Source organism: Equus przewalskii, chromosome 30 (assembly GCF_037783145.1).
Source record: "Equus przewalskii isolate Varuska chromosome 30, EquPr2, whole genome shotgun sequence".
Lineage (NCBI taxonomy): Eukaryota > Metazoa > Chordata > Mammalia > Perissodactyla > Equidae > Equus > Equus przewalskii.
This window is the reverse complement of record NC_091860.1, coordinates 15,921,433-15,936,415: the sequence shown is the minus strand read 5'-3', so window position 1 is coordinate 15,936,415 and position 14,983 is coordinate 15,921,433. Positions and strand designations below refer to the sequence as shown.

The 14,983-nt window shown below is 38.8% G+C and overlaps 1 protein-coding gene across 4 annotated transcripts in view; it reads right to left on the bottom strand.

The window, feature by feature from the left end:
* Nucleotides 1–14,983, bottom strand: part of NSUN6 (NOP2/Sun RNA methyltransferase 6) — an 80,291-nt gene that overhangs the window by 55,886 nt on the left and 9,422 nt on the right. For all 4 annotated transcript variants that reach the window (XM_070601317.1, XM_070601319.1, XM_070601315.1 and 1 more), the window contains exons 4-6: nt 7,633–7,742; nt 5,665–5,818; nt 377–458 (exon numbers count right to left, since the gene is read on the bottom strand). In XM_070601317.1, the coding sequence (XP_070457418.1) occupies nt 377–458; nt 5,665–5,818; nt 7,633–7,742 (346 nt within the window). The remainder of the gene's footprint in view (nt 1–376; nt 459–5,664; nt 5,819–7,632; nt 7,743–14,983) is intronic.

The following is a 14,983-nucleotide window of genomic DNA, read 5'->3' as shown; positions in this document are numbered from 1 at the left end:
TAAAAACCAGCTGAGAAAAAGAAAAGTGTTCACAAACTTTTTTCAAACTGTAAACAAAGGTAGATCAGAAAATATTTAAACAGATGACAAAAAATTATGTTAACAGAAGTGAAAAAAAAATCTTTAATTAGTGATTACCAGAGGGGAAGGGGGTGTGAGGAGGGCAAAAGGGGTAAAGGGGCACATATGTAGGGTGACAGATGGAAACTAGACTATTGGTGGTGAACACAATGTATTCTATACAGAAACTGACATACAATAATGTACACCTGAAATTTACACAGTGTTACAAGCCAATATGAAGTCCTTAGATTTCAAATAATTCACTGAAGTATGTTCCAATGTCACTAAACAGTGTACTTTCACAAATACTTACCTGTAAAAATATGTAGCTGGGCAGGACCTTGTCAAATGAAGGGCTGAGATATACTGGTTCTGTCATTCTTATGCCTACACCTCTGAAAAGCAGGAAATCTAACATTAGTCAGTATAAATTACATCATCCACACAAACCACATTTCTAGGAACATACCCAAGTAACAGGTCAAATATAAGATGCTCTGCCTTTTTAAAACCTTTTTTACTATACACCAAAATACGCAGAATGTTCCTGTGAATTGCTTCTGAATTTTTACCTGCCGTAGGAGGCCAACAGGAGAACTAAAAAGAATAAAGTTACATAAATTTTTCATTTAGGCACAAATGAGTTTGTTAAAAGATTTGAACAAACTTAACAAGCAAAGGACATCTGAGTCTTTATTGATTCATCCTCGTCTTTCTGGTAATAGATTTATGATCATCGTTACTAGCCTTTCAATTCAACAAACAATCCAGTCTGCAAGGCACTAAGCTAGGTACTTACGGGAAAAATAAAAATATACTTAAGAATCATGCTGATGCTAAGCAATGACAAACATGCCACACTGCTCTCCTCTCATCTTTTTAGAGAATAATCGCCCAGTACCGACAGAATCCTCAAGATGACCTTTTCCACCTTTGTCCCTTTTTATGAGTGGCAGTGGAACTGATCGGAGCAGCAAGGGCCAGGACCCAGGTGGACAGTGATTCACAAAAATAAACACTGAAATCTGAGAGAGGCTGTCAAAGGGGAGAGAAAGCACTCAAATACTGTAAGAGACAGCCTGGTGTATCAGGCCACACCAGAGGGAGCAGGAAAAAAGGAGAAATCAACAGTGTTCTGGAGATTAGAGGAACACAGAGAAAACAGCAGTCTAATCATAAAGGCAAGGATAAGAATCAGGATTTAAACCAGCTGGAAGGGTACAAGCAAAGAAGAGAGGCTGAGGAGGAAGAACAAGGAGTCCTCAGATACAGTACGCTAGACAAGTTCATAGCTTATGAACCGATCTTGGCAGAGAAGCATCTACACAGACGGTTTGTACCCTGTTTGAGGTAGGCAGGCGGGCTAATGTTACTCACAACACTCTGACACCGAATGTCTGGGGTTTTTCCTCACATCAACCAATTCTCCAACTCTCCAGACACCAACTGAATGTCCACCAATTCAATTCTGACACTACCCAGAGTTCTCCTTAGACGACACAGGTTCAAGGGCTCAGTGTAACAGTGGACTGGCTCCACTCCAGATGCCAGCTGCTCATCCCCGGTTGCCACCTGTACTTCTGACCGACTGGCTATAAATTTGGGGATTCTGATAACTCCCTCTTCAGGTTTGATAATTTGCTAGAACAACTTACAGAACTCAGGAAAACACTTTACATACTGTTACCAGTTTATTATGAAGGATGACTCAGGAGCAGCCAAATGGAAAAGAGGCACAGGACAAGGAATGGGAGAAGGGCACCGAGCTTGCACGCCCTCCTCCAGTGCACCACACTCCCAGCACCCAGATGTGTTCACGAACCCACAAGCTCTCCAACATTGTCTAGGGGTTTTTAATGGAGGTTTCATTACACAGGCATGATTGATTAAATCTTGGTCATTGGTGATAAACTCAAAGTCCAACCCCTCTCCTCTCCCCAGAAGTCTGGGGATGGGGCTGAAAGTTCCAAACCTCTAATCACGAGGTTGGTTCCTCTGGCAACCAGACCCCAACCAGAAGCTATCTAGGGGCCCCCAGTCATCTCAGTAGCATACAAAAGACACACCACTCCGGGGATTCCAAGCTCAAAGTTTTAGGAACTGAGTGCCAGGAACCCAGGACAAAGATCAAATTCTTTCTTTCTTATTATGCCACAGCAGGGTAAGCTTATGCTGCCTTGTAGAGTGAAGTAATTTCTATAGCATCTGTGGCCTGCCACTGCAGCGGGTACGACTGTGAACTTCCCTCAGCTCTAACATCCTTCAGCATACGATAAATGTTCACTCCTTTTCTTCTTCCCATCCCTTTCAGCCTCACTCATTTGTTAACCATGTGATATCTCTGAATCTACACTTTCGATCAGAGTTAAGACTGGCTCCTTTGTCCAGGCAGGATCAAATCAAACCACTTCCTAGGCAAAGAGTTCCTGCCCCTGAGCAGGAAATACACAAAGAAAACTTCTGAAACGTCACTGCCTCACATTCAAAAGTCAGTCATTTGTTCAGACAACTGGTGTTCTTACCTTGATCAACACCTCACCCCCCATCCAGAGTCTAGAGCCATCACTGAACGCCTTGAATTCCACGACCTGATCACTCTGTCATAATTTAAATGACTTTCTGATTTCTGGAATCCTGACTTGGAGGATTCTAGTTCTCTGAAAAATACTGAAACTAACATTTATATACCTGCCTCCTAAGCCAGTTCCCACCTAGTGCTGCAAGTTCTGGTGCCCCTCTGACTATCTCCTTCCCACCATGCCCACCAGCACAAGTGTGTCCATCTGGACAGTATTTAACTTAAAACAATGTGACAAAGAATAATTTAAGCCAATTATTGTTCAGGTATGCTACTGTAACCATGGCCCCACTGGGACCAATTAAAACTGATCCTCTCTTATCAACAGAGTAATAAGAGTTGTTTTTCAGGAACTGACAGTTGGTCCCTTGTCTAGTTCAGGCCGGTTGAGACTGCTGTGGGGTATCAGAATTGGCCACTCCAAAATGTGTCTCTTTGGCTTGATTATTTTTAAGAACAAAAGACTCTGAAAGAAACTTTGACCTTTCCCCTAACCGCCTAAAAGAATTTCAGATAGAAGGCCTGTTGTCCAGGAAGGAACTAATACCTTAAGATAACTACAGTATAATATAAACTAGGTGTGATAGGGAGGAACCTAACATTAACAAGGGCTTTATAATCAAAGTCTGCTCCATGTCTCATCTCTTTGCAAGGCATGGTCAACATTTGTTTATCAAACATTTGCGTTTCTAGCTCCATGTAAATTGCCTTCCTCCCCTTTGAAGTCTCAAACCACTGCCCCCAACATCCTCCTTTGTCCTTAGCTGAAGATGGTATTTAAGGTAGTGGCTTCTGCCATTTTGGCGAGTTACTCAGATTTCCTGCGTTTCTCCCATGTACAGGTTATGAAACTTTGTTTGATTTCCTCCTGTTATTCTGTCTCACGTCAGTTTAATTCTTACACCAGCCAGAGGGACCCAGAGGGGAGAGGAATAGCTCTTCCTCTCCTACCCCAGCCCCCATCAACTGGGCCTGGGCAGATGACCCATCGGTGACTCTTCTGACATCAGAGGGCAGAAAACTCCACCCTCGGATCATGCTAACGCCACCATTTTGTGAACGTGCGTCCTGCGAAGAGCCATGGAGCTTGAGTGCACTTGTGCAGAGCATCAACTGCTCACTGCTCCTCAGCTCCAACCATCCAGCTCCACACTTCAGACCAGTCTGCCCTTCACCCCATAAATTCTGCCCCAGGCTCTGGCTCAGGGAGACAGAGTTAAGAATGTCACCTCCTGTTTCCTTGCTGGTCGACCTCACAATAAAGCCTTTTCTTTTCTCAAAAGTTGATGCCGTAATAATCAGGTTTTTTTATACACACTGGCAGAGAACCCCCTCTTTGTGGGGTAACAGTATTACATGTTTCTTTTAAAACTATTTTTGTAATATAAATAGCCATATAATAATACAAAGTACAAAATCTCACAGGATAAACACCGTTAGTAACTTAATCTACCTCTATGAGTCCATGCATGATTCAACTCAGCTGGAATTCATGACACCAAAGGGTGCAAATTTACTACCTGAATAACATACCATCAGAAAAGTCTGCTCTAAAATTTTAAAAGAATATAAATAAGAAACAAGGTGTACATGTAGCATTCCTTTGCTATGTAAGCGTGCTTTTTCTCACACAGGCAGAGAAAGAAATCATAAAAGCATAACTGAATGTTGAGTTTAAAAACTGAGTTCAAAAATCAGCAGTTTTCTGAAAGATAGCTGCCTCTTACTCCCACCAACCAGGAAAACATTACTCAGAAAAGTCTGTTGGCACAGTTACTGGAACTACCACATCAAATAAGATAAGAGGATGAAGAGTGTACCATGAATAACGAACTAAAGGAGGCAGTCAAAATATCAATTCCCGATGCCGGCCCATGGCTGAGTGGTTAAGTTCACACACTCCACTTCAGTGGCCCGGGGTTTGCCAGTTTGAACCCTACAAACCACTCATCAAGCCATGTTGTGGCGGCATCCCACATAGAAGAACTAGAACGACTTACAACTAGGATATACAAGTATGTACTGGGGCTTTGGGAATAAAATAAAAGAAAAAGAAGATTGGCAACAGATGTTAGCTCAGGGCCAATCTTCCTCATAAAAAAAAAAATCAATTCCCTATCACAGACCCAAAGATAAACACAGCAGAAATATGCTTTATCTTCATATTCAGAAAGGCTTCTAAGGAGAATAACATCTTTGTTCTTGGCCATTTGGAAAGTACTGCTATCCAGAACTAGGGAATCCAATAATCTGATTCTTCAGGAGAATTAATATGAACCATAAACCCAAATTATCATTTTTCAACACGAATACTGTTCCAGGAACCAGGGATGCAGTACAGTTCCAGATGGAGAAATTCACAGCTTTCAGCATGTCTATATCAGTTTTCAACTTTGGAGTAATGGTGCTGTCTACAGAACTCAAACAGGCTGAAAATACTAAGCAAAATAAGAAACTGGATTATCCATGGATTTAATTTATTTAGAGCCAGTAGCAACCAGAGATGATTTAAAACTAACTATAGTTTAATTTAGTTTTAGTAAATCCAAACATTAACTTTTGACCACAAGTATTCAAACCCAGAGAATGCTGGCTTTCTGATAAATTTATTTTTAATTAAAAAATTGCTTTCTTTTTAATTTATATTAAAATCATAAGCATTTCCCTTCAAAAAATCAGAATATTAAAAAAAGATATGGATAGGTTCACCTAATCCATCCTTTATCAAGGTAACTATTGCTCTCCAAAGATGCAAAAATTTTGAAATTAATAAAATTCAAAATAAAATTATTTGACAGTTACAGTGTGACTAGTTGCTTACTTAGGCTCTTTAATCTGAGCATTTACTCTTCTACCTAAAAGCATTTTTCCCAAAAAACAGAAATATGGGTTATTTTCCAGTTGAATGTATACCAAAAAAATCATTCACATAACGCAACTAGATATATTTTGTACATTGTTTTTAATTTTCCTTGAACCAAAAAAAGATGCTTATTTCCCCCAAACAACACTTGATGACGTACTTCAGTTCATGTAGCCCGCTGAAGATTTCTCTGCGGCTTAATTCAGAAATTCCATTTCCAAGAAATACTTTTGTTCCATCAAATTCCTTGGCTCCTCTTTTACATTTGCCTTTAATATCAGAGTATACAGAAATAACATCTCCAGCTTTCATAACTAGAGAAAAAAGAAAATCATATTATACTCATCTATACTCTGATAGAACAGTAAGAGCTCTAGGAACATCAACAGTGGGCATGAAGCAGTCTAAACTGTCTCATTATCTCAATATAATCTCTAATAGAAAATATGACTTTTTACTTTCAAATTTTCCTAGGAAAATAAAGAAACAGAGAAGTCTTCAAAACATCCTACCTCAAGTGGAAATCTTTGGCTGAGCAAAACAGGAAGGATCTCTTTTATTTAAATTATTTTCCTCAAACCTAACATTTCCTAAAAGACTTCATATAAATCTTGATATCAGGGCCAGCCCTGTGGGGTAGCAGTTAAGTTCAGTGCACTCCACTTAGGTGGCCCAGGTTCATGGCTTTGGATCCCGGGTGCAGACCTACACCACTTGTCAGCCATGCTGAGGTGGCGACCCACATATAAAGCAGAGGAAGATTGGCACAGATGTTAGCTCAGGGCAAATCTTCCTCAAGCAAAAAAAAAGGAAGATTGGCAACAGGTGTTACCTCAGGGCGAACCTTCCTCAGCAAAAAAAATTAAATCAATCAATCTTGATATCTTTGGCTCAATCCTCAAAGGTCTATGTTTCCTTCAAAAGGATTCCTCAAAAGCATACACTAAAATTCCCCAAAGAAATCATCCTAAATCCTATATCCCTGTTGCTATTTCCTCAGTTTTCCTGTTACAGCCTAAAGACAGAGATTTTAATGACAGCACATACATTCAATCATATATGTATGTGCATGTGTGTATATGTATACATATATGTATATGTGTGCACATACTTAGAACACCATGAAACTGTACAGTGTACAGAGCCCATTTATATATGAAGGCTGATTAAATCTAGCTGCCATTAAATTACTTTGAGTAACAAATCCCAGTGACATTAATAACAGGAAATTGGATTCCACTTGCAAAAAATGTTTTAAGACCTAACCCTGTTATAAATTCATCGAGCCCATTAACCTGACAACAGTAGTGAACAGCAATCGGCTAGAGCTACAAGGACTGTGCAAATTACAGAGCTGAGGGGTCAGCGAATTCTTCTGCAAAGGGGAAGTAAATATTTTAGGGTTTGTGAGCCACATAAGGTCTATTGGCATATTCTTCTTTGTATTTTTTTCTTAACAACCTTTTAAAAATGGAAAAACCATTCTTACCTTGTGGGCCATACAAAAACAGATGTGGGCCAGACTTGGTCAGCAGGCAATAGTTTGCAAAACTCTGGTCAAATTATTTATTTCACAGACAAGATAATTGAGGCCCAGAGATTGAATAACTTCCCAAGAGATCAAACCTTATGTTTCTTGATTTCAGGTCCAATAAATTATCACTGAACCAGTGACTAGCTTACTAAGCAAATGTAGTATGTCATCAATTGAGTGAGTAAATTAAGAATATTGAGTTTCATGCCAATATTAAGATTCCAGGTTCTGAATGTTCCCCTCACAAATGACGACAGCAGCCTGAGGTTTTAGGGCAATAGAGTTAAGAATACAAAACGAAATTTCACTGACATCTTACACTTTATTAATCAATAATGACTCTCTAAATAAACATTACACGCATCCTTACATGGGAGGAAAAATATTGGCAGACAACTTTCTATGGAGGCCTGATTTGTTAGTCCACAGAGATAAATCCCTCACTGGCTATACTAAATGCAAAACTTGGAAAATGTTTGATAAAAGCAAATTTGAAATACATCTGAGTGATAATTTAATAACCTTTATATGTGAAAATGCATATAAATTTTAGAGAATCTTTATTTTACAGAGAAACCTGAACATCATACTTACATTTTGAAGCTGACACAATTCCCGGAACATAGACATGGGCTCCTCTCAACACTGCACTGCCACATTGGGCTCCAACGATGGCTTCACACTGTTGTTTTCTTATATTCTTCCTAGGGACGTAAAACGAGAAATGTAACACAGCAATATACTTCCAACACCTAACTATGTTTTCAACGTTTCAGTGTAAACCCTAAATAACCTCTTTAGTCTTGACTGTCCCAAGATAATGCCATTAATGAATACATGAGAAAGAAAAAGCTGATAAAAAAGGATACAGAGAAAATAGTTTTAAAAAAACAAAAAACAAATAAACAATGAGATAGGCACTTAAGAAAAGAAAAAATAAAGAGGTCTACCTGATGGAAGACAATAAAGCGGCACCAAAAATTGCTTAATCCTTTAACAAGTACTGCTGTTTTCAAAACAGCATTAGAAAAGAAGAGAAATAAAGTCCCTACCTTCACAGACAATAGACAAGGAATTCAAAACATTTCTAAAGTGGTAGATTGTTGCATGGTATATTATTAATATTTTAAACTAGGCAGACAAAGATAAGGCCTTTTTTCTTCCTTTGCTGCCCAACATTTTGAATGTTTTCCAATTTCTCACCTTCAATTCATTCCTTCGATCACTAAAATCTGAATATCATTTCTAACATTTAGACTTTTTCAAAGGTTGGGGAGCCAACGTGATCAGCCCCAAATAAAAATCTTGAGCATTGAGTCTCTAATGAGCTTCCCCAGTTGGCAACATTTCACATGTGTTTTCACAACTCCTTAGTGGGGAATTAAGTGGGTCCCATCTTCTTTCCATGATTTGTAGATTATCAAATCTCACTAAACTTAGTTTTATCTACTCCTTCCGGGTTCCATACATTCTCATTGCTCATTCTCTACCTACTCCCTAAAGAGGTTTATTCTCCCAAGCTCCAAAACATGCCACTGTCTCTTCTCACTTTGCACCCTATCTCTTGGCAATCTCATTATTACAATAATCACTTACAAAAATAATCACGTCTTATAACAGTTAGCTTTTCTAGACTCCGAATTGCTATTTCTAATTAACTGCAGGTAGCTATATCTAGGTGTCCCACAGTTAATTCAACTCAACAAGCCCTAAACAGTGTTATTTTTCTCTGATCCACTCCTCAAATCCTCGGCAAACACCCCAAATCTTTTCATCCTCCTATGTCTCCAGTCTTCAACAAAGTCATTATCTGCCTAGATAACCAAACTAGAAACCTCAGCATCACCTTACATCCCTTCTTCCTAAACCTTTTAACTCGACATTCACCGAGTTACAAAAGCATGCCACCCCTAGTTCTCCAACAGGTCTTCTGGGCCCATCCCCTGACATCAGACACACTTCATCTCTTAGCTTAATCACTGAATAGCTTCCTGCCTTTTCCTTTGATTGTTTTCAGATCTTCTTTGTGTCTTTGGTGTTCTGCACTTTCATTCTGAAGTGTCTATACATAGATTTATTTTTACTTTTGGCTTCAGACTCATTATACTTCTTAAATCTGTCTTTCATCAATTCTGGAAAGTTCTTAGTCATTACATTTTGAATCTTGTCTTTTGTCCATTATTTCTATTCTCTTCATCTAGGACTCATTAGAAATATGAAGTGTCTTTTTACTCTGTTTTCCATGACTCAACTTCACATTTTCAATGTCTTCATCTATCTCTGCTGCATTCTAGATCATTTCCTGAGTCATCTACTTCAATAATTCTCCATGAATTGGGTCTAATTTACCGTTTCACTCATTGAATGAGTTTTTCATTTTAATGATGATATTTTTGTTTCTAGAAATTCTAGAAAGTCTTTTATGTTTTAGATTCCTATTTTTGCTTTAAGCCATTTTAAGAAAACTGATTTCATAGTCTCTACCAGATAGCTATATTTGCTAAACTTTTGGGGAAAATCTAATCCTTCAGCTTGTAGTATATGCTGATTCTCACTCGTGGTGGTTTGATTCCTGGTGTAGCTTTTACCATGAGAAACGTGTGTGGCCTGGACTGAATGTCAGCCACACTAGAGTAGTTTTGCCTGGTTTTTGCTAAGCATCTCAGGAATTGGCTTGAGATCAAATTTTTATGTTAATTTCCCAGACTGTGGGTTTCAAGAGCACTAGGGTAGTATGAATTTGAACTCCGAACCTTTATGAGGTATGGAAGCACACTTCTGCATTCTCGGAAGGTTTTTCGCCAACTCAGACACTGAGGCAAGAGAGATCCAGTTCCTAATTTACCGCCTTGCACTGACTCTGGGTATTTCTCACCTCCTAGTGTTAACACCCTGTTGTTAAAACCAAAGCCCCTAAATTTAGGAAACCAATCGCCCCCTCTCCCATATCCCCCAGCCCCCAAAGATTAGCTCACATGCTTACTGCTCTGTTTTCAGTTACTCTTCACTTTAATCCCTGAACATTTCAGTTACATTCTTAATCACTAGCTGTGCATTTTATGACCTATTTTTTATTTCATATTCCTAGGAGTATATAGCAGATACATTTTCAGGTTATCTACTTTACCATATTGTTGGAAATGACTTGTCTCCAGGCTTACAATTCATCATATATATACATACACACACTTATAATAAACATTTCATGAAACAGTATCTTTACTATAAGCAATACAATGTGATATAAAATATCCCATTTCTTTTAAAAATGCTAATAAAAAACCCAGTAAATTGATTTTACAACCTACTAGTGCATTATGATCTACATGCAGTTTGGAAAACAAGTAGCTTTATGTTACTACCAGTATTAGGTTTCTAAAATACAGACCTAATTATGACTTTAATAAAAATTCTTTGGCTCCTATAATCTATGCAAAAAAGAAAACATTCCTTAAAAAAAAAGTCCTCTACACTTCACAGCCTGCCTCTCCCAGCTTCTTCAAGCTCATCTTTCACCTACCTCTCTGAAACCCGACTGAGTAGCCAAACTTGATCAGTTTTGTCACAAACCACCACACATTTTCATGCCTCCTTACCTTTGCAGATGCCTTCTTACTACCTAGCACACTAGCCCACTTTATCTCCTCATCAGTCTAACTGCTTCTCGCCTTCAAGGATCAACTGAAAGGATCTACTTGGAGAAAATCTTTACCAATTTCCTTGCCCCTAGTCCTTCCTATTCTATGCTGAGGGTACTTAGACCTCTACTGTGGCATTCATCACAGCCTGACTTGCACCAAAGTTCCCTGCTTTTAGACTACACAACTATGTTTCATTCACCTTTGTTAACCCCTTTGGGTCAGACACATAGCACCAATTCAACAGATGTTTTGTGAAACGGAACCTTGTAGAGTCACTCAAAAAGTTTCTATGAGAATAATCATTTCACGGTGAAGAGAGAATTAAAGACTGCAGAAAAGAGTTAAGGCAGCAGGCCTGAACTGCTCTTTCCTTTGGAAGGCCTGGTTACAAGGCCACTCCTTGGCTGGCACCTGGGAACTTAGATTTCAGGAAGGTTCCCACTATGAACTGGTAAGGGCAGCTCACTGTGCCTAATTTGTTTGCACAAACAATATGGTCTATGGTGAACACCAACTTTCCTTCGGGGAAGCTGGAATTTGGCTATGTACCAGGCAGGGGGTGCCTATATTACCAGCTCTGCATAAAAATCCTGGATGCTGAGTCTCTAAGGAGCTTCCTGGGATGGCAATATCTCACATGTTGTCAAACTCATTCCTGGGGGAATTAAGTGTGCAGGGTGTGATTCTACTGGAAAAGGACTAGAAGCTTGCAAATGGTTTTCATAGACTTCAATCCATGCACCTTTACCTTCTGCTGACTTTGCTTCAGATTCTTTCACTAGAATAAATCACAGTCATGAGGACGACTATATGCTAAACCCTCACTAACTGTATAAAACATAATATGTCATATGCAAGTATCGAGGTGTAAGTCAGCTTTGCTAAAGGGCAAGAGTTTTAGCCAGGAAATATAAAAGAGGAAATGTAAAAGTTGATGCAGGGCCATAAAACATGCTAAAAGCTTGATTTTTACTGAAATGTTTCTAAATAAAAGAGTGAATCAGCAACATTAAGAAAGATGATTTTCTAATAGTATAGTAATACAAACTGGAGGAAAAATAATATGAAGATACTTAGATTAAAAGAAAACTTTTAAAATAGCTAAGAATGAGGTGAATAGGAATTAAAGACAGAGATTATAGGAATGTCCCACTAAAGAGTATATAAAAACATAAACTTTTACCTTTTTGGCACTTTTTAAACTGCACATATTAGCAACTCTACACCAAATTGGAGATAACAAAAAAAAACCCTGAAATATCACATGATATTGTTGCATGCCAACCAAATATATCTTTTGAGCAGGACTGCCATCTGCATTTCATCATCAGTCTTCGTGCAATTACTCGAATATTCTAGTGCATTCACGCTCTCATTTCACATATACAGACAGTATCTGAAAGCTTAAAGTGCTGATTTTCTAGGGACGAGGCAATGACCACAGACAGAAAGCAAGCAGCTGAGAGAGAAGGGCAGATCCAGCCTCATCTGGATCTCAAGAATTGAGGCTATTGAACCACGTATTCAAGTGCAAAGGAAAGGAAGAAAGCTAATTTCCTAACCTGCTAGAAATATTTTGTTGAGATTTTTATCAAAAAGGGAGCAGCATGAATAGAGAAAATGTAGAGATGCTTAAAAATTACAAATTGAATACTGGCCGAAAAAATTCTACTGACCTAGATGCAGTCTTTAGAAAACGCTCAATGGGGTATGATGTTAAAAACATTCCCATATGGAGAGAAGCCTGGCATTCCATTTTCTCCTAAGTTTTTCAATAAAGTTGACACTGATACCATCACATTCAGCATTACAACCTTATGTTCAATCTCATTAAATTATCAATGATAAAACCTTCCCAACATTAAAATAAATTTGATCAGTATATTAAATATCATGCTAAATAAACTGAGGGAACCTGAATTTATGGTGAGAAATTACTTTTAAAATTGTTTACTATTATAAATAAAATTTAACCTATGTTTTGATATTTTAAATAACTGTGCGATATGAGGTTGTAGTAGAAGATCAGTAAAAGAGTGAGAGTGTTACTCTTTTTTTTTTTCTGAAGCCCAGAGAAATGGAGGAAAAAAATGAGAAGAAAACTCCATTTGCAATAAAACTAAGAAACAGCTATAATCCCAACGGTGAAGAAGAATTAGCTGACAGTGAAATTCAGATCAAGCCTAGTTCCTCAACAGGGTAAGAATGTCTCTGAAAAGGAAAGGCTTCTGGGGGCCTAATCAAATATTTATTACTTAAAACCAGGACTGGAAGTTCCCGTAGAAAAAAGGAGAATCCGGGAATGTCTTGTCAGTGTCCCATTCACAGCAGATAAAGTTGAAAGAGGAAGTGGACTGTCTGAATTGGCACAAGCAGAAAATCTGTGTTTTCTCTAATACACCTCAGTAAACCGCCGAGAGGCAGCTACGAGAGGAGAAGAGAAATAGCAACCAACTTGGTTGTTCCTCCCCTGAGTTAACTGAGCATCAACAAAACTTCAAACCCCAATCAAAAAAGCTGCAAGCTAGAAGCCTTCACAGAGAGCCTCCGTCTTTACCAGCTCTGCTCACCAGGACGAGAGACGTGCCACCAGGGAAGACCTGGTGAAAGCATTTCTGGAAAACACATCTGATGAGTTGTCTAGGCACACAGACCCCATTCTGTACCATTCTTGAGCAAACTGCAAACTCGGTGAATCTATGTGAACGTAACTGTTTCCATTTAATGAGTGAAAAGCAGAAAGGATTCATTCAACATAGGATCTATGCACAGGTAGTAGAAAAAAAAAAAAGAGGCATAATAAGCAAAAGGCAGATAAAAAATGTACCACAACAACAAAAACACAAGGAAGAAATTTCAAATACCTTTCTATATTTTCAAAGAAACTAAAAGGAAAAAACCTTAGGAAAGGGATATAAGAACAACCAACAACAGGCTAAAAAGACAAAGAAGAAAAGCGAGGTAGCAGAGCTCAGGAAATAAAGGACAGTAAATCCTCTGAAATCAAGAGTTAACACAAGGCGTGTGAGACTGCTCTTCTCTGAAAGCCCTGCTTGCAAGGTTGGTCCCTGGCCGGCATCTGGAAATTTGACTGCGAAACAGTTCCCAACAGTGATAGAAAACCTTCTCTAACGATAGACAGGATTATTGTTCCTGAACTGTTTGTACAAGAAATGTGATTTATTCTGAACATCTGCTTTCCCTTTGGGAGCCTGGAATTTGGGTACATGCTAAGCAGAGGATGCCTACACACCCAGTGCCCCATAAAAATCTTGGCCACTGAGTCTCTAACGAGCTTCCCTACTAGACAACTATTTTACACAGGTCACGCTGGTTGCTGGAGGAATTAAGCACGTCCTAGTAATTCCATGGGGAGAGGACTCTTGCAAGCTTGTGCCTGGCTTCCTCCAGACTTTGCCCCATGCACCTCTTCCTTCTGCAGATGTTGCGTTTGTACCCTTTCGTGTAATAAATCTTGCCTATGAGCATGACTATATGCTGAGTCCTGTGAGTCCTTCTAGCCAATCACTGAACCTAAAGGTTGTCCTGGGGTGCCCCAACACACGGAGCATCTGCACTGGAAATCCAACACACAGAGTCCTAGCATCCTTATTATAATAGAAAATACAGACAAATGTAACAGAAAAACACTAAAGAACTACTGGAAGACTTGTAACTAAAAAGTTCCACTGTGTTTCATTAAAAACTAAGAGAGAATAGTAAAAATCAAGCTCTATCCTAGTCAAGTTTCTAAAGTTCAATGACTAGGAATCCCATAGATCTCTGAATGAAAACCAAGACACCGTTGCAGGGGGAAAATTTCTTATAGCCTCAGATTTCTTCATAGCTACACTTGATGTCATAAGATTACAAAAGCAATGTCTACAAAGTGCTAAGGGAAATGACATGTGACCTGAAACTACTATAATCAGCCAAGTTGTTGTTTAACATAAAGGCACCAGGCAATTCTCAAGCAAAAAAGTGAAGAGAGCACTTAAGAGACATACTTGGGAGACGGGAAGCAGCTGCTACGGACCTGACAACTGACTACACTCACCAACCAAGAGGTGAATCAAGATAAAGCCCTCAGAAGCCAACGATGCCAGTAGGACTCAAAGCAAGAGTTGCCTCCATTTGAATTGTGCTTATGGAATAAAAATGTTACAAAACTTTACAGCGTTAAAAAACTAACATAGTAAACAAAAATTGGCTGGTGGAGGTTTTCGGAGAAATTTAAGTGCAGGAACTTCCCAAGTTTTCATAGTGGAAAGTCAAAAGATAATAGTGATGATGAGTTTAAAAAA